General features: G+C 37.3%; 1 protein-coding gene across 1 annotated transcript in view; it reads left to right on the forward strand.

The window, feature by feature from the left end:
• Positions 1-817: 817 nt before the first annotated feature.
• Positions 818-27,679, forward strand: part of LOC308640368 (NBAS subunit of NRZ tethering complex-like) — a gene marked incomplete at its 3' end in the record, with an annotated part of 172,589 nt that continues 145,727 nt past the window's right edge. Inside the window, exons 1-6 of the mRNA XM_081312302.1 lie at positions 818-945; positions 6,375-6,437; positions 8,150-8,272; positions 15,660-15,762; positions 19,222-19,451; positions 25,300-25,445. Coding sequence (XP_081168428.1) covers positions 848-945; positions 6,375-6,437; positions 8,150-8,272; positions 15,660-15,762; positions 19,222-19,451; positions 25,300-25,445 — 763 coding nt within the window. The 5' untranslated portion in view covers positions 818-847. The remainder of the gene's footprint in view (positions 946-6,374; positions 6,438-8,149; positions 8,273-15,659; positions 15,763-19,221; positions 19,452-25,299; positions 25,446-27,679) is intronic.

Consider the following 27,679-nt stretch of genomic DNA (forward strand, 5'->3'; position numbering starts at 1 on the left):
GTGGTGGTAAAGTGTAAGTGCTCTGCATGTATTTATTTACCTAATCCTCTCAAGCTTTCATTTTAGTTTCTGTGTTGATAATGTCTTCCACATTTAATAGTTGATTTAGCCTTCATTACCCCCCCCCCTTAGGAAGGTGTTGTTAATATTTGTTTTATAGAGGAGTAAAACAAGGCACAAATTGGTTATTTTTGTATCTCAGAAAATACTGCAAGAATGGATATCTGTTGTTTGCAGGGAGAAATGGTGTATTCTGTATAGAAAGTGGCCTGAAGTGGTCATTTTTCTGCATCAGAAATAGATTATGTTCTGTGGTTTGTGTACAACTACATTACAGTTGCACTTCTGAACAGAATGTCAGTACTGTGTAGTTAAATGAATAACGTATAATACATACTGAAAAAAATAGGTTCTAGCATTTTTAAATATTAGTTAAAGAATTTTATGTTTTTGTAATTGGAACCCAAAGAATTTGGCTCCAGGGTTAGAAATGTTATTTTTAATGAATTGCGTTTTCAGTTCACTGTGCTTTTCCTCTCTGCTTTATCTTGAAAGGATCATAAATTGACAAGTCTGTTTTCAGCAGATGCAAAGCTTATGGGTTACAAATTATCTTTTCTAGCTGATTCTGTAATTAAAATGTGATTTCATTTAGAATTATTTCCAAAGTCTTTAAGCTGAACAAAAATCAAGATTTGTTTCTGTGGCTGATTAATTGCACTATTTAATATTCTATTGGCAGTGGTACTGGGCTAGGGAGAAATAGACTGTGAATCTATTGACATTTAGTACAAAATGCTTTATTTTCTAGCTGAAGCAAAAAATCATTCCTGATCAGGATCAGCTGATGGCAATATCGCTAGAGTGCATCTATAACTGTGAACGAAATGATCAACTCTCTCTTTGCTATGACATCTTAGAATGTCTGCCACAAAGGGGATATGGGTAAGAGTCCATAGGCCAATCTTACTGTCCTTTTATTCTAACCTTTAAAATGAAAACATTGCTTCCCCAAATATTCATCATAGAGAATTTTTGGAATGTGAAAGAAATACAAAGATGAAAATAAAATCATCTGCAATCCTGTTGTGTAGAGATAAACTCAAGTTCTTCTACCATTATATGGGAAGTTCTAGTATATTTTATACTATAATTACAACTAAGTTATATAATTTTGTTAAACTTGTGTTAAATAAAAACGCCATCTCGACAAAAAATTCTTTTTAGCTGGGTGTGATGTGGTAGCACATGCCTTTAATCCTAGTGGCTCAGGAGGCTGCGGCAAAATAAAAAACGGAGATGTGGCTCAGTGGTTGAGTGCCCCTGGGTTCAATCCCTGGTATCCCCCACCCCCAAAATATTTTCATTAGTGGATTGGTACTGATTGATTTCAGTTGTGTTTTAATTGTCATATTTATCTGCTAAAAGTGTATTCTGTGAATTGTTCTTGGTGCTTACTTGTATTAGTCCTCAGGGGACCTGTACTAGTGATGGATGAATGTGTGTAATTTTTAAGTACTTTTATGTTTAAATGGAATCTTATATATGTAATTTTTGATTATTGACTTGCATGCAAATTGGAAGTCAGGTAACAGTCATTCTTTTAATCCTTTAATTCTTTTTTAAAATCTAGCATATAATACAATTTTTACATCTGGAAAAGAATTCACGTTGCTTACAACACTTGAAAGGGCAGGAAGGGAAAATCAGCAGGCCTGTTCTAAGCCTTTGTAACTTTAGTCATTTAACCTCTTGTCATTAATTTTCTTATTTGCAAGATACTTACACAGGGAAGCTCCTTATCCATTTTCTCTTTCCTTGTCTGTCTCTTGTCCTTTCTAGAAAATATTTATTTTTTATGAAAGTAGACACCTGTTTTGCAATTCACCATGAAATAATTATCATGCAGTCATTAATAGTACTGAAATCGGTTGAAAAATTAATGGTAAAGCAAGATAGTAAAGCATTATCCCAGCGACTATTTTTCTTTTATTTTTAAAGGTGAAATTTACATTTATAAAGTCAAGGTCTGACTGCCATTTTCTTACCTTAGCCAGGCTGGCATTACTTAGTCAAATAGCCTGACATCGCATGTCTGTCTTATGATGTGATGCAGCATGAAGAACCTGGTATTTCAGTGCCCTGAGGAGTAATTGTGCTAGAATTGTTCCCTCTGGATCTATCAATCTTTTCGGCCAGTTTATAGTTGAAACAGGAACTAGAAAGACAATTTAAATAGCCATGAAGAAAATAGTAAGGTCAATATAGAATATGGAACTTTCTGTAAGTCAGTTGGTCTTTTCCCTAAAGTAAGTTGTTACTGAAAAAAAGTGAGGTGCTGTTGTAAAATACAGGAGTCCAGAGGGACATGATCCCCTCTTAATTTTTAAAAAATGATGTAATGTATGAACATAGTTGAAACCAGGCAATTTAACACTTGATAGTAGACAACTGTTCATGGCCTCCTTTCTTCATCCTTAAATACCTGCCTTCAAAAAAGCAGATAACTTTCATAATTTTTATTATCTTAATATTATGCTTGCTGTTAATACTGCAATTTTAGATCATTCTTGGTATGCTTTTATGGAAACACTTTCCTTTTTCTGTTTGTATTCCTCCTATTTTTTGTCATTACAATTATGCATTTGGGCTGGGGATGTGGCTCAAGTGGTAACGTGCTCGCCTGGCATGCGCGACACTGGGTTCGATCCTCAGCACCACATGAAAATAAAGATGTTGTGTCCATTGAAAAACTGAAAAATAAATATTAAAAAAATTGTCTTTTCTCTCAAAAAATAATGCAATATTGTTTACACAGAGTTAGGTGTTTTTGTTTCCTTTTGATACAAGTTTGTTTTCCCTGGATTGGGTAATTTCCTATTATTTTCTTTGTCCTTCAATCTTCCTAATACCATGATCATACCCTTCCAGTAGGTAGAAGGCTAGACTGTGTGTGCAATTACAGGTGCACGGTCTTTTTGCTGCAAGGTCTGAAGGTACTGCTGTTGTGTCCTCCAGGTTTTTGAGAAGCCCAGTGCTATTCTGAATCATAGTGCTTTACGTGTGGTTTTCTTCCTTTTTACAGGGTTTACTATCTTATCCTCATCCTTAGTGTTCTGAAATACCTTAAAAATGTTTTCTTGCAAGTCTGAATTTGTTATGTTGTTCATTGACTAGTCTACTATATTCTGGAAGCTCATAACTTTCAGTCCTGTGGGAAATATATTTTTTTTTCCTTAACGAGTTTATTTGTACTTTTCTCCTCAAATTCCTGTTTTTCAAAAGTTAGATCTGTGAATTTTGTTATTTAACTGTAGCTCTCATTTAAGACCTTTTACTGCCCTTTTCATTCTGTTTCTCACCTTTGATCTGGGATATTTCTTTAGTTTTATCTTCTAATTCAGTTTTTTGAATTTTAAAGTTTGTTTACCTTTTTAATTTAAATTCTAAGAACGTGTTCATTTAAAAAAAAAAAGTCCCCATCTTGTTTCACAGATGCATGGATACACGCTCTTCTGCTGTCTTTGATCCTCACCTCAGTTTCTGGTTCTTCATATTCTATTGTGTTTATGCCTTTACGCTTAGGAATGTTTTTCTGTTTTTATTCATGATGAGTAATTTATAGTTAAAGCCCTAAACAGCTGATTGGAAGCCTTGTATTCGTAGAGAGCAGGCTTGTTGCTAGGTGAACCTTACCTTAACGTGGTCAGGAAGGGATATTTAAATGGGCGAGACCCTAAAATGCTAACATCTGTATTTTCTCTCTTGTTAACTCAGAATAGTACCTCTTTTCCGCCCTTTCCATCTACATGTCTTGTACTTTTTAGTACTGGGGTGTGCCTAATCCAGCTGTCTACAGTATGAAGTCCCTCTGTTCTTCCAGGTGTGGAAGAGTGGACTGCCTGTGTGAGATAAAAGGACTATAACCAGTGCGCACGCTTATGTTTTCAGAAATACCCGCTGCTTCCAGCCCTTGGCATTCCTTTTTCCGCATGTGTGCTGGCTTCCCATTCTGCTTGCAGTTGTTACTTCTCTGCTTTATGTCTATAGCCACCTAATTTGCATCTCCAGATTTTCTGTGCATCTCTTATCCATGTTGTCTCCTTTCTCTCTCTCTGTTCCTTGTGTGTACACCCCCAGTTCCTTTTGCTGTTTCACTTACCGTCTTTTAAATGGAGTTTGGAAAGGAGTAGAGATAATGTATAGCTCTTTCTGTCATATTTAATTGGAAGGACTTTTATCTCTGTTTCTATGATCTGTGTTCCCTTTTTTGACAAGCCCAGCCCCTTCACTACAGCACTACTTGCAGCTGGGTTGCCAGTCTTGTCTCAGTTTTCATTTTTTTAGAGAAGTGATATATCTTACATTCTGCCTGTTAGGTTACAGAAACATTGGTGATTTGTACATCCGGCCATTCCTTTCTCCTTGTCAAAGTTCTAAGTTCTGACCATTAAGAAAGGATCTCAGCATTCATCCTGTTAATGGTAAAGCTGGATGGAGGTCGAGTAGTACTGAGTTACCTCCCTTCTTCAGTCGGGCTTGGGCATCTCTGTGTAGGGAACTTGGTATTACTCAGACCTATGCGAGTATGGCCAGTCTCTCCTTCACATCCTTGGTAAAGAATGGCAGTATATAGCAAGTATGCCTCTAACAGTCATGTCCTTCAGTAGGCAGCAAAAGGCAGGTAAAATGGATTGTATTATAGACATTTTGCAGCAAAGTGCGATTACCCACAGTTGAAAAACTTCAGTGTGAAGGATTTCAGAATTTCCTTCTATACAGGGCAACGTGATGCAGAGGCTACTCCCTAACCTATTTTTCAGAGAGTAAGTCCTTGAAGGATTTCTGTTTCAATGAGCTGGGTGTGAAACTCGGTGGTTCTCAACTTGATGCCTCCAGTCTTGGTCCTAAGTGAACTAGACCAAGTCATTGAAAAGAATAATCACTTATTCAATGTCAATTCACAAAGGAAGTACACTGCTTTCTTTGGTATCTATGACTATGCTACAGAATGATAATTTTAAAAAGATTACTGCTGAAGGTGTACATTAATGAAAGGTAGCTCTGACGAATGACTATAGGTAGTCTATACCTGACTTCTCACTCTCGTTTGAAGCCTAAGAAGGTAGTGTAATCTCTGATAGTTGCACCGAATAGTTGTCAAATAGATTTACACCAGGGAGATCAATCATTTTAAAAATAATGAGGCTTTATGTTCAAGTTGGATCATTCGCTGGAATTCAGGGCACTGTGGGAAGGCACTGAGAGTGTCAGGTTGGGACTCTCAGCAGAATGTTGAGGAGCACTTACTGTCATGTAGGGTGAAAGTGTTTATAGCAGTTAGGTTTTTCTGCCAAATCTGTGTTCCCTTGATGTGTTGTGCCATGTTTCCTCTTCTCTACCAGCCACATTTTATTGACTTGGGTGCCTTTTCTTAATATTTCTACTAGTTCCCACTCACTCACTTCCACAGAAAGACTTGCTTTCCTGTGTTGACTGCCTGCCAGTGATTCTCTCAAATGGTGGTTCTTCTCCCTGGTTTTTCACCACTGAGGTGGATGGGATTCCTGATGAGATGGAATGATTTTGTGTGAGAGCTGCCCCTTGTATACGGAATGCTAATGAGGATATCTTAGGGCAGCCACAGATGTTGTCAGGCCTTGTTGAAAGGCAGCATGTGGAGCCTTGCTCCTTATCTGATATATTAGTTTTTTTGTATTTAATTGTAGTTGTGTATGGGCAACATGCCTTTATTTTATTTGTATGCAGTTCTGAGGATGTAACCCAGTGCCTCACACATGCTAGGTAAGTGCTCTGCTACTGAGCTACAGCCCCAGCCCCCTGATTTATAGTTCTCCAATTAATTTAAATTCTATTCTTTTTTTTTTTGCCTTGAGTCAGAACTAAACCAAAAATACCTTAGAAAGTAGTTAGTCCTGTCTGGCTAATCTGTTATGGAGAATGTTGACCTACTCTAGTATTTTTTTTATTTACTTTCTTTGGGGGGGGTGCAGGGGTGGTACTAGGAATTGAAGTTAAGGGCACTCAACCACTGAGCCACATCCCCCGCCCTATTTTGTATTTAGAGACAGAGTCTCAGTGAATTGCTTAACGCCTCGCTTTTTGCTAAGGCTGGCTTTGAACTCAGTCGGCCTGCCTCGGCCTCCCGAGCTGCTGGGATTACAGGCATAATCCGTAGACTCATGAAAACTATTGAATGAATTTAGGAGTTAAGCCTGAACTTTTATTTGGACAGTATGTTACATATGAAATAGAAGAGAAGCATGCTCTTAGACCACTGAATTGGGTGTTATGCTTTATTAAAGAGCCACTATTAAGACTCAATTTTAATTTTTGTTATTTCAATTCTTTAGTCATAAGACAAAGATGACCACAACTCTTCATGACATGGTAGACCAACTGGAACAAATTCTCAGGTGAGAAAAATGAAGTCTTTTGGTACTGTGCCAACTAAGTGGGACTATCCAAGAAGTGTGACCCTAAGCCAGCCTTTTAGTCATTATTTCTCCTTTGACCTTGTATTTTTTTTTTCTGGTTCTTTGAGTGAATCTCCCCAGTGATGAACGTATACCTGCCTTGTTTCCACAGAATGGAAGAGTAGTAAGAGGCATGGGATTATAGACTGAGTCTGTATTCAAATGTAGACATTTCTGCTGTGTAATCTTTGAACTTGTGGTTTCCTTATTTTTAATTACTGAACTCGTGGAATTTGGGAATTAATATTATATGAAGCATTTAAAGTCCCTTAAACGTAACAGGCACAAAAGAAATGATAATTTCTGCAGCAAGTATTGCATCTGACTTTTTTGGGTACAATATATTTAATTACATCAAACTGTGCTAGAACCTTCATGTTACTTGGTAATAGTTTTCCTTACTGTTCTGAGGAAACATTGAGTTATTTCTTTGAGATTGGAACATTCTTAATTTGCCATTTAAGAAGTCAATATTGTTAGTGTTTATGTGTGTGTCAATATGTAACTTTAAAATATTTCAAATAAAATGTTAAGAATAACACTGTCCTTTCAATGTGTAATTATAGAAATTATAGATAATAACACCACTTTAGTAGTGGTAATATGTATGGTAAAATATACCTTGGAGTTCAGTAATTTTATTCACTCAAATTAAGGGTCTTTAGGGTAAATATTTTAAGCTGCACTTAAGGGAACAGAATGTTTTGTGTACCATGTATGAGTTAAATGAAGAACTAACTGTTCATTTTTCTCAGGACCTCCATTTATTATTAGCTTGATTCTTATTATTCTATGTTCTGAAAATTATACAGTTGTATTTCCTACAGAATGTTTAATAAATTCAAGTGCTTCCTATTACAAGTTGACTTTTCACTACTCCTTTTATCTGTTTGCCTAATGAAACCTAGAAAAGATATTTCACTGAGATACAATGAAATAGTCATAATTTATTTACTGCATGTTTGTGGTCCTTATGTCCCCAGTACCTCAAGAAAACGGTACTATCCTATAGGTCTCTGGATTATGCTTAGGTTTTATTTTTAATGTGTGTGTGGGTGGTTTTTTTTGGGGGGGGGTACTGGGATTGAACTCAGGGGCCCTTATCCACTGAGCCACATCCCCAACCGTATTTTATGTTTTAGAGACAGGGTGTCACTGAGTTGCTAAGCGCCTCACCATTGCTGAGGCTGGCTTTGAACTTGTAATCCTCCTGTCTTAGCCTCCCACTCTGTGTGACACTGTGCCTGGCCGTAGGTCTTATTTTAAAATAAGAACTTTTTAGTCTTGTTGCCCCTCAGAGCTACACATCATAGAATTGTTAACAACGAGTTAAAATTGGGCAATGAAATTATATATTTGGCTTATTTTACTGATTTGTGTTATTATGGCAGAGGGAAATTGCTAAAATAATTTTGAAATAAAAATGCCCTCTTACAAAAATATGCTTTAATCCAGGTGTATTCTAATGAAAGTCAACGGGGAAAATAAGATTTGAAATATAATGAGCTTTGTTTTTCTTAAAATATAAAACTAGATCATATTGTGTGATGCTCTTTGTTTTAATACTAGAACTTAAGTATTTGTATGTTTAAGATTCTTAGAGTGCTTTTGTTTGGCAGCAAGATTTTAAATAATTCTTTTTTCACTTACAGTGTGTCAGAGCTTTTGGAAAAACATGGACTTGAGAAACCTATTTCATTTGTTAAGAACACTGAGTCTAGCTCTGAAGAGGCTCGCAAGCTGATGGTTAGATTGACCAGGCACGCTGGTCGGAAGTGAGTCGTTAAAACTCATACGCATATACAGTTTGATAAGGTTTGACATATATATGCTCATGAAACCATCAGTATTGTCAGGTTCATGAATATATTCATTCCCCTTAAGGGTTTGCTATTGCTTCTTTACGATCCATTCCTGCCAGCTTCTCCTCAAGTCCACGTTCCCTTACAAGGTCAGATCTACTTTCTGTCCCTTTACATGTTACTTTACATTTCCCAGAACTTTGTGTAAATGAATCATCCGTATTTTGTGGTGGTTATTTGACATCTTGTACTCAGCAGAATATTTTGATTCATTCAGTAGCTCATTCATTTTTATTTGCTGAGTAGTATTTCATTGCTTGGATTAATCTCACCTTACTCAACTATTCTATTAGTGGACATTTGGATGGTTTCAAGTTTTGACTTTTACAAATATATCTGCTGTAGATACAGATTTCAATTTCTCTTGAATAAATACATAAAGGTGAACTGGCAGGATCCTGGTAGGTAGATGGTTAACTTGGGAGAGGGGCCAACTGCCAAGCTGTTTACCAAAGTATCTGTATCGTTTTATTTTTTAACCAGTCTTGTAGGAGAGTTCAGCTGTTCTACATCCTCATCAATACTTAGGATTGGTCAGTTTTGTTAAGCTCAGCTATTTTAATAGGTATGTGGTATCTGATTTTGGTTTTAGTTGCATGTCTTTAATAATGTTGGGGATCCTTTTATAGGCTTATTTGACAAGTCTCTTTTCAGTTCTTTTTTTTTCCCTTTGGTACTATATATTGAATCCAGATGTGCTTTATCACTGAGTTAAATCCCTAGTCCTTTGTAAAAAAAAAAAAAATTATTTTGAGAAAGGGTCTTGCTAAGTTGCTTAGGGCCTAGAATATTGCTGAGGCTGGCTTTGAATTTATGATTCTCCTGCCTCAACCTCCTGAGCTACTGGAATTACAGGTGTAATTCAGGAGGGGCTTATTTTTTTTTAAATCGTGTCTTCGGTTTTTTTTTTTTTTTTAATATGTTCAGGATACATGCTCCTTGTTAGACATATGCTGTGTAATCTTTTCTCCACTTGGGCCTTATCTTTCCATTCTCTTATTTGTCTTTTTAAAAGCATATTTTTAAAAATCAAATGGTGGTTCTTGAATTTTGTTTTCATATCTAAAAAATACTTACCACAGACTTTTATATTTACCTTTTATAGCAGAATTTTTAGTTGTATGTTTATTTTCAGGTTCATGATGCATTTTGAGAGTTTACTTTTATTGTTTATTGGAATGAATTTTTGGTGCTAGGAGTCAAACCTAGGGCCTCATACACACTAGGCAAGGAGTCTACCATTGAGCCACATTCCAAGCCCTCACATCTGAGTGTTAACCACACTACTTGTTGAAAATACTGTCATTTCTCTACCTACTTACCTTTGCAACTTTGAAAATAAGTTGTGCATATGTGTAAGGGTGATTTTTTAAAATCTTTATTCTGTCCATTAATTTTTCATTCTTTCAAAAGCACATTACACTGGTTATTATAGATCTATAATAAATCTTGACACTAGTTAATATTAGTCTCTCAACTTTTTTCTTTTTCAAATTTGTTTTGCTTATTATAGGGCCTTTCCATTTACATATGAACTTTAAAATCAACATGTCAAGTGTTCTCATTTGGGATTTTGGTAGGGATTACATCAAATTTATATATTTTGGAGGCATTGCTAACCTAAATCCCTATTAACTCTTCTATTCCATGAACACAGTATACCTCTCTATTTACTTGGGTCTTTAATGATTTTGTTGCTTTTCATGCACAAATCTCATACTTATTTTGTTAAATTGATTTCTAATATTATTTGTTGATGCTATTGTAAATGAAATTGCTTTCTTAATTTTAAATTGTCCATTCCTAGGATGTAATGAAATACACTTGATTTTTGATACATTAATCTTGTGTTTTTTAACTTTGTTGGACTGACTAGCTTGAATACTTTCTCTGCAGACTTCATAGTCCTGGATGCTAAAGTAGAAAGCTGCCATGTGCTTGGAAAGCTGAGAGTAGTCAGAATGGAGGGCATGTGGCTTGTACAGTGTGTGCTAATCAGGATTGTTGTAAGCCACATCTCTCGCCTTTCCCAGTCATGACCTCCCTTCAATACATAACTTTGCCCCTTTTTACTGCTGGATGCAAATAAAATTCTATAGCATGTACTCTTTTATGTAGTCTCCCTGCATTACATTGGCGAGATTCATCTACATTGTTGGCATAACATTATTTGTTCATTCTCATTGTTGTAAAATATTTCATTTTGTGAATATAATACATTATTTATAAATTCTACGTTATGGTCATTTTGATTATTTCTGTTTTGCTTGTTCTTATTACAATTTTATGAATAATTTTAATTTTTAAAAATTTGTTCTTTTTAATTAAACATGATAATAGAATATATTTTGACATATTTAAACAAATCTGAAGTATATCTTATTGTAATAAAGATCCTAGTCTCCTGTTGTACATATGTGGATATTCACTGTGCTATGCTCACATATGTACATAGGAAAGTTAAGTCGGATTCATTCCTCTGTCTTTCCTATACATATGTCTTTGGATATATATGCATGTGTTTTTCTTGAATACCATACCTACTTAGCATACAATTGTTGAGTTATAGAATATACCTGAGACCAACTTTAGGAGATTCTGCCAAATCATATTTCACAATTACTGTGTATGTTGCTCTAGCAATATATACTTATTTGATACTGAGTTTTTTTCCCTTTCCTCCTTTTTTAAGCAAATACGATAGCATTTTACTGAAATCCTAATGTGTATTTCCCTAATGACGATGAAGTTGGGAACTTTATAATAGTATCAAAACATCACATTTCTAGCAGTAAATCTAAAATGAAATATATAAATCATATACACTGAAAATTACAAACACTGAGAACAATAATAGACATAAAAATGGAGAAATATACCTCATGTTTGTTGATTGGAAGATACAGTAGTGTAAAAATGTCAGTTCTGCCTAAGCTGATCTATTCTTTTCCTGCATTCCTATAAGGATTCTAGTATATGTACATATTAAATTAAGAGCTGCGCAAGTATAAAATTTGTTCAGTGGAAATGTTATTTTCTGATGCTGATCAGAAAATATTTGTGTTGCTCAATAATTTGGTGAATATGTGCCTTTTTCACATTCTATTTCTGTTGCTTAAAACAGTTTCTAACAGTTTATAGGTAATGAATCTTTTCAAACGAATGAGTGAATAAGTGTAAAAAGATGTTAAATTTGATAACTAGAACATTTGTATTTACACTAATTCTGTATGTTTCTATGTTAACTTCATTTGAAGTATAACAGTCATTCTAAGGAAGTTAGAAATTTTGCCGAGTTTCTTTTTGGAAATTTATTTAAAACCAGTTATAAGAGAGACAGGACAACTGAACTCATTAGTTAACATTTACATTTCTTAAATATTTATGAATTTTTTATTTACATTATCTTATGACTATTTTGTTATGGATTTTGACATACTTAGTGTCTATTATGCTTGATGTCAGGCTGCTGAGGAAGAAAGACATGATGCCTCTCTGGACTGGTAGGAGCTATGTCCAATTAAATTATACTAACAGAATACTCATGAAGTCTATGTGAGAATTAACAGATTACCTTGTAGAAAAGTTGGCAACAGAGTTGAAAGGCATTTTGAAGTAGGTGGTATCCAAATGTTCAGTAATAAACTCTAAAGTTTTTTTTTAATCTATTATACTAGATTTTTAGGCAGGGAAATAAGCAGAGAGGACCTGTGACCTTGTGGCCTTTAGGTGGAGATTCCAGATTGAAGATGGATGTGAAGATCAGAGAGGTGTGAACTGGAGGTAGGGAGTGGAGGGTGATTCCCAAGGAGCAGGTGAGGTTAGATTCTGAACCTGTCCCTCAGGAGACTGCATAAAGATACGAAGAATGCTTGGGAGGAAAAGCCTTCTAAAAAACTAATGCTGAAGGGGCAGACTCACAGGAAGTAGGATCAAATAATGAGAGCTTTTCAAAATCTTTTTTCTCTCTTGTTATTTGAATTTTGAGTTATAGTTTAAAGATTAAAAGAAAAAACTCGGATGCTAATGAGACAGTCTTATATATTTCCCTCTTTTAAGAGCTAGTTCCACATCTTTTTAGGAAACCTGGTTTGACTACTCCAGGTGGAATGAATTGCTTTTCCTGGAGATTCCCTGGCTTTTCCCATGTGCCTCCCTTGCTGCTGTCCCCATTTCTCGAAATAGCATCCTGTGGTTATTAAAGTCTGTACTTTACATTCCCCTTTAGATCACTCATTCTCTAGCACGAATGTGATCACCACCATACAGCTCAGATGGGGACTCACATATCAGCTGTCTGATTATTGAATAAATGATTAAGATTTTGTATGATTCAAGTCTTAGGATTTCTTAATGGCCGGAAGAATGCAACTCAGTGCTAGTAGCACTTGCCTCGCAGACTGGGAGACTTGGGTTTGATCTCAAGTGCTGCATGAGAACCAACCAATCAATCAAAATGCAAAATAAAAATCCCACTTCTCTTTCCTTTAAGAGGGGGAAAAAAATTCCTGTTCAAGTGGGGTGTGAGGTTCTGACTGCTCTAAAACCTTCTCTTTAACAGGAAAGCCTTGCTGTTGCTGCAAGATTGTCCTCACCCTGAGTTCCTTACATAATGTTGAAGTGTATGGGGTTAATTTCTACTCAGTGACCTGTTTACTAAGAATACGGCCCATTTTCAAAGTAGTATGCTTAAAATGAATTTTAATTTTGTTACCATGGCTTGGCCTTCATCACCGCCAGAATAGTCTTGTATATATCCTAAATGGTAGCAATATCACAAAATCTGTTAAAACCGAGGTTGTACCATCTTGAATACAAGACTGTTTTTCCCTTAAAAATCCACCTCTGTTCCAAAGCTGAAGTCATACTGTGTATGTGTGTGTTCAGGAATCTTGTTAATTTGCAAGCTTCCTGTTTAATTTCTTCAAGTTCTATTCTTCATTCTTATTTACTGAATGTTTTCTGAAGAAGGCCATTATAAATAATGTGTTATAATTTATTTTAATTAGAACTCTATTTACGACTAGCCATGTGTGAGGAAACATTAATACCATCTGTCCCAGTGCTGATGGCTTCTAGAAGAACAACTGGGCTGTGAGGACTTGAGTTCAGCTAGATGATGCCTAGGTATGATTTTATTGAGCTGGTGGAAGCTGGGGCCCTCACTTCATCAGACATTTCACTGTGTCTCCGCTTGCATACTAAAGCTGAAAGAGTCCTCCATTCTTTGAGGCCAGAGGGTAGAGTTCAAGTACTAATATCAAACTAATGAAAACATTTTATGGATTATTCTGAGAAATTCTTGCCAATGTTATATATTTTGTGTGTGTGTATGCTAAAAAATGGTTTTCTTATGTATTATTACATATGAAACGAGAGTAATTATTCTTTTTGTGTAATATAAAATGCCAAAGGCAAGTGAAGCATATTCTTATTACAAGAAGCATATACTTATTAAAATTATTAGGAGAAGCTGGGCAAGGTAATGTGTGCCTTTTACTGCAAGAACTCAGGAAGTTGATGCAGGAGGATCACTTGAGCCCATGAGTTGCAGGACAGCCTAGAAAACAGTAACAAAAAAATTTTTGTAGACTAGATTTTTTATAGAAATTACCCCTCAATAATGCATACTTTTTCTATAGAAATATTTATTATATGTGTACTGTCAATCTGCTCTTTTTAACACAGCACTTGGAAATAGTAATGATTTTTACAAAATGCATTATATGACATAAAGCCAAAAATGATTAACAAAAAGACACATTATCTAATTGGTATTTGACAAACACAAAACAGAATCTACCCTTTTCAAATATTGAGATTCAGGGCTGGGGTTGTGGTTCGGTTATAGTGTGCTTGCGTTGTGTGCATGGGGTACTGGGTTTGATCCTTGGCACCACATAAATAAAATAAAGGAATTGTGCCCATCTACAACTAAAAAAATTGAGGTTCATTATGTAGAACTTGAAAACAAATTTTAGGTAAACATAAAAGATGATTGCAAACATATAAATCTAAGATGAACTTTTGAGAATTATAGTGTGTTCTTTCTACAAGGCAATATTAGTAATCATCTGTAACTTAAACACATAAATGTATTTGTAACTTCATTTTCATTCATTGTTTGTTGAAAACTTAATACCAGAAAAATTGGAAGTCTTTTTATATGTTCTAGTTTAAGTTCATCTTTATAATATAGATAAAAGGGAGCCTAGAACTCAGTATATTAAAAACTCAAGTTCATACAGGTAATTAAGCTTATAGGAGCATCTTGCATCAATGTTTGTGTTTCATCAGAATTATTATTTGTTTTGAGACTGAGGTGGGCTTTGAGTTAGGAAAGTGAAATTCAGAAACATTAAATGACAGCTAATCTGTGACTATGGATGAAAATGTTAGCAAAACCCTTTCCCCTGCTACAGGAGATCTTGACCATTAATTCCCTGCTCTGTACCTTTGGAAGAAAACATAAAATGGTTTTTAATCAACCGAATTACAAAGGTCTCACTGCTTGGGTATAATTGATTGAACTGGTAAATTACTTCTGGCATGGAAGAAGTATAAATGACCCAGAAATACCCTGTGGGACCTTTTCACTTTGGCCTTTCTTGAGTGTGGTCACTGGCATGTTTCTTAAGGGGCCTGGAACACTGTGGAATAGTTGCAGAGGGTCCTGGCTCTTGGGAACTGGAAGCTCCTTGCTATGCCCACGGGGTGAACTCCTGTAACTGCTCCATGAGGCTTCTTGTACCTGAACTGTCACCTGAGAAGGTAACTCTGCAGTATTCTCTAAGTTGCTCTATGGAATGCTGTTCATACATACTGTCACTGAAGGCACAACTCAAATGGCCCTGCTGCGAGTCATGGTTCCCATCCTGCCTTCAAATCCAGTGTCGCCTGTGGTTGCCCCATGTGTTTGAATGTTCAGTTGAAGACAGACCTCAGAGAGGAGGTGCACAGTGACGAAGATGAAGTTGGAAGTGAATTCCTGTCTCCAAATGCTTTTTCTTCATCATAGCTGCTTTATTTTACCTTAGAAACTCACAACTTGTCGACTTGCCATTTACTGTTTCTGCTGCTCGTTTCGTGTCTAAGCAGCCTATGACGGGGGCTGATTTGGCAGCAGCTCTAGCATTGAGGTGCAGCTTCCCAGCTTTTCCTTCTGTCTTTATATGAGATCATTCCTAGTGATCACTTGGAATGGTGGTACTTGTTTGTTGTGTTCTTAACTTTTAACTAATAGAAGAGAGATCTTTCATTTTTTCGGTTTTCATCTTTTGTTTTTCCTCTGTTATTCCAGGCAGCCTCCTGTCAGTGAGTCTCATTGGAGAACTTTGCTGCAAGACATGTTAACCATGCAGCAGAATGTGTACACGTGTCTGGATTCCAGTGCTTGTTATGAGGTAACTACACCTGTAAACTGCTGTCTTTTAATTTTTTACACTGTTGGTGACAAGGAAGATGACGATAAGCTACACTGTGATACTGTTCAAATAGCTGATAATTGACTGGTACTTCCCGTTTAGTAGTTTTATACTCACTATTGTCCTATCTTTGCTTATTGCAACACCAAGTATTTAATGGGGTAATCGTAAGCTAGAAACAAAATTGTACATGACTTCTCTTCGTGGTGGTTATTAAAACTTAATTTAGTGGCTGAGGGTGTAACTCAGTGGTATAGTGCATTCTTAGCTTGTGTGAGGCCCTTAATTCAGTCCTCAGCATGCAACAAGACTATAAAACCAAAAAACATATTTCATGTACCTTAGAAAACTCTTCCAGATTTGTCTTGTCTTCCTTTATCTTTGCTGAATTGCAGCAATCCTACTTGTTCCCTATGTCTGTATCTCTTTGTTTATCCTGTCAGGGTATTCTTCTAAAACGAAATGTTCATGGTGCTCCCTTTCTTAAATGTGTTGCTTGATATCCATATAAATAACCAGATGAAAATGTTAGCAGTGTAGTTGTTGTTTGCATGGCATGGAGAGCCACAGCAGCCTGCATTCTCTTGTCCACTCCCACCTTGGTCACTCTCCACCATGAACTTATATTCCAGGAGCTCCATCAAATCTGACATGAATCCACCTATCACCACCATGCTGGTCCACGTTTCTGTGACTGTATGTACTTTGCCAGAAATACATTCCTTTTTCATTTACTTGGAACATCCCGATGCATTTTCAGGACTCGGCTCACTAATTATGTCCCCTAGGATACCTTCCTTTGTCTTTTCATATAACTTACCTCTGCTGTAGCTTTTCTTAAAATACAGTTTTTGCTTACATATGTGTTCCTTTGATTTGGTCATGAATTTGGTCATGGTCCTAGTTAGGATGAATGTGTTGGGATAACACCTTACATACCCCAGTGTTACGCCTGGAATGTAAAAAATGATGCTTAAGAAATGGTTGTCATTTTACTGGTAACATAATCCAGGGGGACTTACTTATTATTTCTGAAGGTTTGTATAATAACAAGAAATTACTGATGATCCAACTAACTCATTTTTAATGAGATTCAGCTTAAAAAAGGTTTCGTATTTGAAGTTTCTTGTTAAATAAGTCATGTACAAAACCATATAGGGCATTCCTATAACAAAGCACAATCCATTTTATGGAATGAGAGTTGTAAAAATAGGTCTCTATTTTGTGAAATTGTTGAGTTTTTTAATTCAAGTAATTCCAACAAAAAAGCAGTAACAGACTGTTGAGAAAAGAATGATTTTATATTTGAAATTCAGGTTTTTTAAATGCTTGATTGACTGTAAGGTTGATATTGTTGATTACAGTCTCACAGCACATACAACTGCCAGTAACTTCCCATTGTGTGTTAAAAACAAAACTTGAAATCAAATTTAGGAGAAAATAATCTGTATGCACTTGGAATCTAAAACTGACTTACTATGTCTGAAGTAGTATTTTTATATCACTGTGGTCGTGTTTTGGTACCTTCCTGTTTCGGATTAGGATTCTGATTGAAAAATTGGCCATCTGTATGTTACACTTCAACTAGCTCCTTTGTGCAGTAATCTCTCATAACAACCGGATTGATATATTACATTTTAAAATATTGTAGTATCTTTTTATTAGCCTTGACATCTTAATGATATCTATTTGAGTGTCTGAGAAAACATTTGAAACATTATGAAGATTCTAGAAGACAGTTATATAGATTTGATAAACTTAGAAGTTTTAAATATCATTTTTGTACCTTTAAACTATGCTATATTGTCTTATTGACTTTCAGTTATTAGATTTTGCTGTCCTTGGAAAGTAATTTGAAACCTCAGTGGTGTAACTTTGAAAATATTACATAAAGATTTACTTACAGCCTGTAGAACAGAAATCCATACTGTTCATTTTAGCAAGACTTTAAGTTTTAGGATTAAATAATTTGAGTTTTTCAGCTTTTGCCTTGAGTTTTTATGGCTTGCTTGAATAAACCAGAGGTATAGAGAAACTGGTCCATGCTTGGAGGAAGCTGTTTTGGTCAGTCAGATGGAAGAAGCGATGAGGACTGTTCATTGATTTGCTTTCTGTATAATATCTGTTTTATAGAAGATACTTCTTAGACATTAGTGACTTTTTTCTTACCAGACATCTCAAGAAAGGCCTGGTCAAAAATGCTTCTCGTAAAGTGATAACAAGGGAATACAATGAAAACTTAATTATGAGGAAACTCTTCTCCATGAAATATATATATTTTTATCTCTTCTGTTTCTCTTCTATCTTCATCCAGCTGTGGAATGCTAGGGAAGAACATTCTTGGGGAAGTTCTTGTGCTAATTACAGATCACATTATTAGTTTTCCTTAAAAGTTAAAAAAATTTTTTTAGTTATACATGGGCACAATATCTTTATTTTGTTTATTTTTATGTGGTGCTGAGAATCGAACCCAGTGCCTCACATGTGCCAGGCAAGTGCTCTGCCACTGAGCCACAACCCCAGCCCTATAGATCACATCATTAGTGTAGGCTTTAAAAGGATCACATTAATAATTTATATAGTATGTATGTAAGCTCAATTAATTTATTACTTTTGTTAATTGATACTGTTAGTTGCCTCCTAGAATATGATATTTGCATGAATACTTTCTATCAGTGTCTTTTTATTGAAGTATTTTTTTTGGGGGGTGGGGAGTTCCAAGGAGTGAACTCAGGGGTACTCAACCACTGAGCCACATCCCCAGCACTATTTTGTATTTTATTTAGTGACAGGGTCTGAGTTGCTTAGTACCTCACTTTTTGCTGAGGCTGGCTTTGAAGTCGTGATCCTCTGTCTTGGCCTCCTGAACTGCTGGGATTATAGGCGTGTGCCACTGTGTACAGCTTGAAATATTTTTTAATGTGCAGGTTGAAAAAAATCTGTGCTATGTGGTATATCATAATTTTAATGACTAGGTTAAATATAACACTTGTAGCTTGTATGTTTAGTTTGTGAGACTGAATTCAGATGGTTTAACCAATTATAAGTTATGTATATCATATTCAAAGACTTCCTTTTAAAAATTGAAGTGATTATAGTTTAACAGAAGGTCCCTGGTTAAGGGTAGGGGAGTATATCTATTAGATGCTCTTTTTAATGAATATGAACTTTGAATACTTCTAACACCTTAAAATTATATGCTTTTGTTTTGGTTCAGTGAAATTACTCTTTCATCGTCCTAAAAGATTAATTTTTGTTATTCAAGTGAAATTAGCCAGTTTTGAAGGATATAATTGTTATTTTGTACCTCTACAGTGTTATACAACCAGCAGATGTGGTTGAATGTGTTTTTTATTTCATTTGGATTTCAGAGCCTTCATTTTGTTAAAAATGAGTCTGCCTTGTCTGTCACTAATTCATGTGTTTTTTCCTTCCCAGATATTTACAGAAAGCCTTCTGTGCTCCAGTCGCCTTGAGAACATCCACCTAGCTGGTCAAATGATGCACTGCAGTGCTTGGTCAGTAAATCCTGCAGCCAGTGCAGCCCAGAAAGGAAAAATCCAGTACAGGGTCAGTTACGAGAAAAGTGTTGACTTGGTTTTGGCTGCCAGCAGAGAGTACTTCAACTCATCCACCAATCTTAGCGACAGCTGCATGGATCTGGCCAGGTAGAACACCTATTTTTTTCATAAGAGAAGGGCAAGTCACAATGCACAAACTCCACCATGACTTGATTCTTTATAAAATGTTACAAGTACAGTTATTTATTGCTTCAGTATAAAATGAAAACTGAGTTTTGAATATTCATTAACTTCATCTTGACCCAGTATCTCCAGCCTGTTTTTGCTAAGTCATTTGTGCTGATTATCTATTAAGTCTATTTTTCTTTTATTGGAAGAGATTCATGTGATGGCATATAAATTCAAGTTCTGAAAATTCCTAGGATTTCTGGTCTGTCTCCCTGGCACAGTATTTGATCTGTTTAGAGACAAGAGACCTGATTAGATGATAAAGTTCAAAAGCTCCTTCCAAGTAGAAATATCTAGAATATAAATTCAGTTCCTCTCTTGGCCTGTCTTATTAGTTTAATCCTCTTATTTAAATAGAAGAGTCTAAATTTTTAGTTAAAATTGAACTGATTTTCCCTGAAAGAATTTATTTATGATTTGAAATTAGTTTCTATAGTTAATTTGGATGAAATTAAAAGACTAATAAATATTGATGAAAAATATATTACTTGATGATGATAAAAGCTTCAAAAATACTTCTATATTAGTCCATTTTTCATTATTAAAATGAAATAACCTGAGACTAAGTACTTACAAAGATGAGGTGTTTATTTAGCTCATAGTTTTGGATGCTGAAAGTTTGAACCATAAAGGGCTTGTCTCTGGTGGGGGGCCCCTTACTACATCACCACTTGGCAGATGGCATCACAAAGGCAGGAAGAGGTGGGAGAGGGAGGAAACCTCCCGGCTGTGTGTGCGCGCGCGCGCGCGGGCGGCTGTGTGTGCGTATCGGGCTGTGTGTGCGTATCGGGCTGTGTGTGTGCGTATCGGGCTGTGTGTGTGTGTGGGGCTGTGTGTGTGTGTGTGGGGCTGTGTGTGTGTGTGTGGGGCTGTCTGTGTGTGTGTGGCTGTCTGTGTGTGTGTGGCTGTGTGTGTGTGTGTGTGGCTGTGGCTGTGTGTGGCTGTGTGTGGCTGTGGCTGTGTGTGTGTGTGGCTGTGTGTGTGTGTGGGTGTGTGTGGGTGTGTGTGGGTGTGTGTGTGGGTGTGTGTGTGGCTGTGTGGGTGGCTGTGTGGGTGGGTGGGTGGGTGGGTGTGGCTGTGTGGGTGGGTGTGTGTGTGGCTGTGTGGGTGTGTGTGTGTGTGGCTGTGTGGGTGTGGGTGTGTGGGTGGGTGGCTGTGTGGCTGGCTGTGGGTGGGTGGGTGGGTGGCTGTGTGGCTGGCTGTGGGTGTGGGTGTGGCTGGCTGTGGGTGTGGGTGTGGGTGTGGCTGGGTGTGGGTGTGGGTGTGGGTGTGGCTGGCTGGGTGTGGCTGGCTGGGTGAGTAGCTGGCTGGGTGAGTAGCTGGCTGTGGGTGTCTGTGTGGCTGTGTGTAGCTGGCTGTGGGTGTCTGTGTGTGTGTGTAGCTGGCTGTGGGTGTCTGTGTGTGTGTGTCAGTGTGTGTCTGAGTGTGTGTCGGTGTGTGTGTGTGTGTGTGTGGGTGTCTGTGTCGGTGTGTGTGTGTGTGTGGGTGTCTGTGTGTCGGTGTGTGTGTGTGTGGGTGTCTGTGTGTCGGTGTCTGTGTGTGGGTGTCTGTGTGTGGGTGTGTGGGGGTGTGGCTGTGGGTGTGGCTGTGGGTGTGTGTATCTAGCTGTGGGTGTGTGTATCTAGCTGTGGGTGTGTGGCTGTGTGTGTGTGTGTGTATCTAGCTGTGGGTGTGTGGCTGTGTGTGTGTGTGTGTATCTAGCTGTGGGTGTGTGTCTGTGGGTGGCTGTGTGGGTGTCTGGGTGTGTAGCTGTGTGTGGGTGTGTAGCTGTGTGTGTGTGGGTGTGTGTGGGTGGGTGTGTGTGGGTGTGTAGCTGTGTGTGGGTGGGTGTGTGTGTAGCTGTGTGGGGGTGTGTAGCTGTGTGTGTGTGGGGGGGTGTGTAGCTGTGTGGGGGGTGGGTGTCTGGGGGGGTGCCGGTGTGGGTGTGCCAGTGTGGGTGTGCCTGTGTGGGTGTGGGTGTATCTAGCTGTGTGTGTCTCTGTGTATCTAGCTGTGTGTGTGTATCTAGCTGTGTGTGTGGCTGTGTGTGTCTCTGTATCTAGCTGTGTGTGTGTGGCTGTGTGTGTGTATCTAGCTGTGTGTGTGGCTGTGTGTGGCTGTGGGTGTGTGTGGCTGTGGGTGTGTGTGGGTGTGTGTGGGTGGGGGTGTGTGGGGGTGTGGGTGTGTCGGGGTGTGGGGGTGTGGGTGTGTCGGGGTGTGGGGGTGTGGGTGTGTCGGGGTGTGGGGGTGTGGGTGTGTCGGGGTGTGGGGGTGTGGGTGTGTCGGGGTGGGGGTGTGTCGGGGTGGGGGTGTGGGGGTGGGGGTGTGTCGGGGTGGGGGTGTGGGGGTGGGGGTGTGTCGGGGTGGGGGTGTGTCGGGGTGGGGGTGTGGGGGTGTGGGTGTGTCGGGGTGGGGGTGTGGGGGTGTGTCTGTGTCTGTGGGTGGGTGTGGGTCTGTGTGGGTGTGTCTGTGTCTGTGGGTGGGTGTGGGTCTGTGTGGGTGTGTCTGTGTCTGTGGGTGGGTGTGGGTCTGTGTGGGTGTCTGTGTCTGTGGGTGGGTGTGGGTCTGTGTGGGTGGGTGTGGGTCTGTGTGGGTGTGTGCGTGTGTGTATTTGTGTGTGTGTATATGTATGTCTGTGTGTATCTGTGTTGTGTCTCTGGGTGAGTGGGTGGGTATCTGTGTGGGTGGGGGGGTGTATCCGTGTATCTGTGTGTGTCGTGTATCTGTGTGTGTGTCGTGTATCCGTGTGTGTGTATGTGTGTATCTGTGTGGGTGTGTGTATGTGTGTATCTGTGTGGGTGTGTGCGTGTACGTGTGTGTGTATCTGTGTATCTCTGTATCTCTGTATATCTCTCCGTATATCTGTGTGTTTATATCTGTGTATATATCTGTGTGTGTATATATATCTGTGTATATATGTATAGGTATTTTTTGAGATATATTTGTGAGATCTACAGGAAAAGGATATATATAAATATATTTTGTTCAGTATGTTGACTTCATTTTGGAAATTACTTTACAAATGGAATCAAACACCCCTTCTTGGACAGATGATAATATCTAAGGCTTGTACTTAATTAACTGAGAAATAGCATTTGAAATATAATCACATTTGAAGGTCAGTGTTAATTGTAGTGTAGTTATTGTCCAGAGATTCATAAAATGGATAAATAATGAAAAATGTAATTTGAGCATGGTAATTGCAGTCTATTAGAATCCTGATCTCCAAATTTATTTCATATGTTTGAAATACTAGTAGAATGCATTGCTTAGGGTAACAAGGAGACAACAAAACTTGACCTTTCATCAAAGTGAAGGTTAAAGGAAATGATGATTTTTTTATTGTTTGCAACTTCAGTTTTCCACTTTGCTTTTAATTGCTAGGGAGAGGCTGGCATAGTATCAAAGTGGCCTACTAAAGTTAAAGCTAGAGCTTCTCTAAGAACAACACATGAATGTGTCAACAAGTCCATAGATGCAGCCATGAAGCCATATTTTACACATATAGAATGTCAGTGTCTGTAGCGAGTATTTTGAAAAGCAAATGGAAACATATAAAAAGTTATGTTACTAATCTAGAAAAAAAACCTGTTAAAATAGTAGCGGGTAATTAGGACAAAAAAAAAGCATGTTACAGTAAAAACTCAACACGTGCTAACAGGCTTGGTTCTTGCCCACAGTCCTGCCCACAGTCCTGCCCACAGTCCTGCCCACAGTCCTGCCCACAGTCCTGCCCACTGTGGCATTTCTGTGGTAGAGGGACAAGGTCAGAAGTGGAATTCCATGATGATCTGTACAGCTTTTGCTCAAAAGTGGCGTAGATCACTTCCACTGAGGTTCATTTTCTGAATAAGTCACAGGTCAAGTCTAATGTTAGGAGTTTGGGATGTAGAATAATTGCAGTGGATAGTTAGGAATATAATCGACCAAAGCTATATTCAGATATAGACACATAGATACTGACCACTAAGACTGCGAAAGAAGTTAACTGAAATTTACACTTACCTTATGTTTTACAACAATGGCCACAACAAGCTTATTACACCAGCATGGCATGCGCGCGCGCAGCACACACACACGCGCGCACACACACACACACACACACACACAGATATACTCATCTTTCTTGTTTTTTGTTTTGGCAGTACTCGAACAAATCCAAGTCTCATACATGGTAGGCAAGCACTCTGTCACTGACTTATATCCCTAGTCTTTACATACATACATACATATGTATTTATACATATTTATATGTGTATATATATTTATACATATAAATGTATATATTTACATATGTATGATTTGAGGTGAGAGTTTTGCCTAAGTGGAGAGGCTGGCTTCAAACTTGGTAATCTCGTGTCTCAACCTCTCGAGTCTCTGGGATTGTAGGCATGTGCCACAATACCCAGTGAAATACCTATCTTTAAAGAGCTTGAACTTGAAACACATGCCAAAGTATTTATGGACAAAAGAACATGATGTTTGCAACTTTTTTTCAAATAGTTCAGAAGAATATAGGCGTGTGTTTATATTTGTGTGTGTGTATATATATTTGTGTGCGTGTGTATGTATATTTGTGTGCATGTATTTATCTTTCTCTGGGTGGACATGGCAGGGGAGAAGGGAGAAGGGAGTACATGCATGATTGTCTATATGTGTATGTGAACAGAGCAAGTTATTATAATTGGTGAATCCTGGCATAGAGTGTAGAGGAGTTCTTTGTACCATACTTGCAATTTTTCTGTAAGTTCAAAATTAAGTTATAATCAAAATATACAAAAATAAAAGGCCCATTTCAAAGAAAAAAACCACTTTTTTTTTAATCTAACCAAGCTTTGTGTCCTCCCACCCACTTAGAAGAACTTTTAAGAAATCAGGATACATAGGGAAGAGCCATTAGTTTAGGAATGGATAACGATTGTAGTGTGGACAACATTTATGGAGTTGGGTTGACTTTATTCATATCCCATCACTTTTTTGGTGAGTTTCACCAAAGCACTTAACCTTTTGGCACCTCATTTTTTTCCATTGAGAAAAATAATGGTAATGATTATATGGTTCTGCTAGGTAGGGTTAATATGCACAAAGCACCTACAGCAGTGCCAGGGGCATAGTTCTTATTTCTTTTAGATGGTGTTACATTTGTTGTAGCTATTGGGGGTTGACCTCCTAGGCAGTGTGGGGCTCCTTAAAGGTTGACATCTGTACTCTAAATAAGCATTGTCTATTTCTAGAGCACACTTTGTTCTCTTTAACACCAAAGTTTTTTTTTTCTTGGTGTTCATTTCTTTATGGTATGAATTGGTTGGATCAGATGTGTTTCATTTTCCTAATGTCTATATTGAGAGGATTTGGCTTAACCTTAGAATAGTATGTCCATTGAGGACTCCTGCCTTCTATACCAATGTGATGTGAACTTAGAAAATGGATATTTGGAATCTGGAATGGGTTTTGGGAAATTAGGTAAAGAGGAAGGGAATGGTATGATAGGAAGGATGTGAAGTCTTCAGAGACAAATACTGCCTATTTAAAAGTTCTACGTCCTGAAGTGATTCTTGAAAAGATGACATGATTTTCTGTCTTCAGAATGACAGGTCAGGGCCATGTTTTAGAAGTTTGGCTATAAGGAAAATATCCATGTTGTACATTAGTCATTTGGAACAATAATAATATTGTTTTATTAATATATATTTTACTTAATTTTTGCTGATCTGGAGATTAGCAGTGTTCATTTTGTTTGATTGCCTTTTATTAAGAATGTGTTGACACCCTTTTGTGATGTCCCTAGTTGCAAGTCTTTAATATGTATTTCTCTTGTAGTGCGATTGTGCTCAGATAGGATCAGCCTCATCAAGGAGTGTATTTCCAAGTCTCCCATGTGCTACAAACAATCTGCCAAGGTTCTAGGCCTTGCTGAGTTGCTGAGGGTTGCAGGTAAGTCTTTTGAATGCTAAATTCTAGAATAGGTTTCCGTGTCACACTTGACATCATCTTGGGTAAGCATCAGGATACATTCTTTTAGGTGTGAGTTTATCTTTTGAGTAAGGATTAGCGTTTTCTAGAAAGATTGGCATACTATAGAGATGTGTATCTGCACTGAACTGCTAAAACCATCATCTGTCCTTTAAATGAAGAAAGGCTTATTCACGGTGCCACCGAGTGAGAGCTAGGACAGAAGTCAGTATTACCATTTATAACCAGAACACATAAACATAGAGCCAGCCAGCCTCATTAGTTCACTTCAGTGTCCAACCATAGTTTTATATTATTGTATCTGAAAAATTGGTCAGAAACTTGGATTTACTATTTGTTAGTGTTCACAGTCTGGCCATGAAAATCTTATTCCTGGATTTTTCATTTTTCAGTGTATTCTGAATAAATACAAACATTTTAAGAGTGTTATATAGAGAATAGTTTTTTATTAAGTGTGATGTATTTATTACAGGAAAACTTAGATATTGTTCCACTTTCAGGATTATGTGTTAGTGTTACTAAAACACCATCGTGTTGCTTTACTATTAATAATCTTATGACTTACTGCTACACCATTTCTTTTTTTAAAATACTCTTTTTAGACCAGGTTGGGTCTTACATTCTTTAAAAAAAAAATCAGTGAAGCAGAGAGGTTTTCATGTATTTTAATAAGTTTTTCATAAATGATATCTTTTCCCCTTTTTCAAAGGAAATTAAGGATCACAGAAGTTAAATATCTTACTGTGCAAGGTTAAACAGCAGACTGTATATTTGGAGGAAAGTCATTTTGATTCTGTGTTTCATGTTTCCTTAAGTAGAGTGGTCTTCTTACTAGAGTCTTTTAAAAACTTTTTTGTAGTTTTGACTGTTACAGATTTCTACATGAACAGTTGTTAGCCATTTTATTCCATAAAAAAGTGGTTTGAATTTGTACTATTTTCTAATCATGCAATTTAAAACTCATGAATTGTTTATTTCTGGAATTTTTCATTTAATATTTTTAGACTTTATTTGACTTCAGGTAATGAAAATGTGGAAAGCAATATTGCAAATAAGGAAGGGTTATGTTAAATAACTGAGAGCAGCTGATAGTCAAAGGGAGGGACATTAAGCTTCATATTTGGAAGGGAGCATAAAAGTATTTCAGATAGCCGGTACCTCATCATGCCACCATTAGTTTTCTTTCTTCAGACTAACTATCCATGTTATTTAATAGATTTCTAGTTTGAACACACTCCAGGTTGTTCTTACTAAGAATTTCCTTGTTTAAAAAATATTTTTTTTAAACATTCTTTCCTGGCCCATTTAGTTTCTCATATCAAAACCAGCTAACAACTTTGGACATCAAAATTATTGTTGGACCCATCTTCATATAAAAGTTTATATTAACAACAATAAATTCTCATTTTATGGTTTTATACTTACTATGGCCCTTAGGCAGAGTTACGAATCTCATTTTGAAAGTAAAGAAAAGCGAATAGAGAAGATAAATAATTTATTGAGGATTTTTACAGTTCAGTTTTACTTTAAACCTTTGCCCTTATTCTTTATTTTTTCCCTTTGTTACATTTTTTAATAGTACTCACTATACCCTGTTGTACCTCATTTCATTCACTTAATTTTTGCAGTTGTCTGGCTGTTCTTACAGAAATTATCAATTGCTATCACGTTTCTTGATTTGAGATCAGACAATAATGCAAGAAAGAGGAAAGTATTCAAGAGAGGAGGTTATAAATAAGAGAATAAGTAGCTCAGATCCCTGGCCTGTTAGTCATGGTTTAACCAGAGAAGCAGAACCTGTAGGACTTTATTATGAGGAATTGACTTTTTGTACTATGAGGATTGGCTAATCAAGTCGGAAATATGCAGTGCATCACTCGGGAAGAGATCAGGAGCAGGGTGGAACTGTATGGGCATAGGCTGAAATTGTTACCCACTGGTGGAGTTTGTCTCTTCCTGGGGAACCTCTGCATCTTAAAGGCCTTTTCAGGGAATCTGTCACCTATCAAGATCATGAGGGCTGTAGACTTTTCACTTAAAGTCAGCTGATGATGGGCTTTAATTATCTTAGAAGCACCTCACCACACTGAGGTTAGTGTTCATAGGCTGGCCATGAAAATCTTATTCCTGGATTTTTTTTTGCTTCAGTGTATTCTGAATAAATACAAACATTTCAAGAGTGTTACATAGATAAT

Source organism: Spermophilus citellus (genome assembly GCF_964194105.1).
Source record: "Spermophilus citellus genome assembly, contig: SCAFFOLD_114, whole genome shotgun sequence".
NCBI lineage: Eukaryota > Metazoa > Chordata > Mammalia > Rodentia > Sciuridae > Spermophilus > Spermophilus citellus.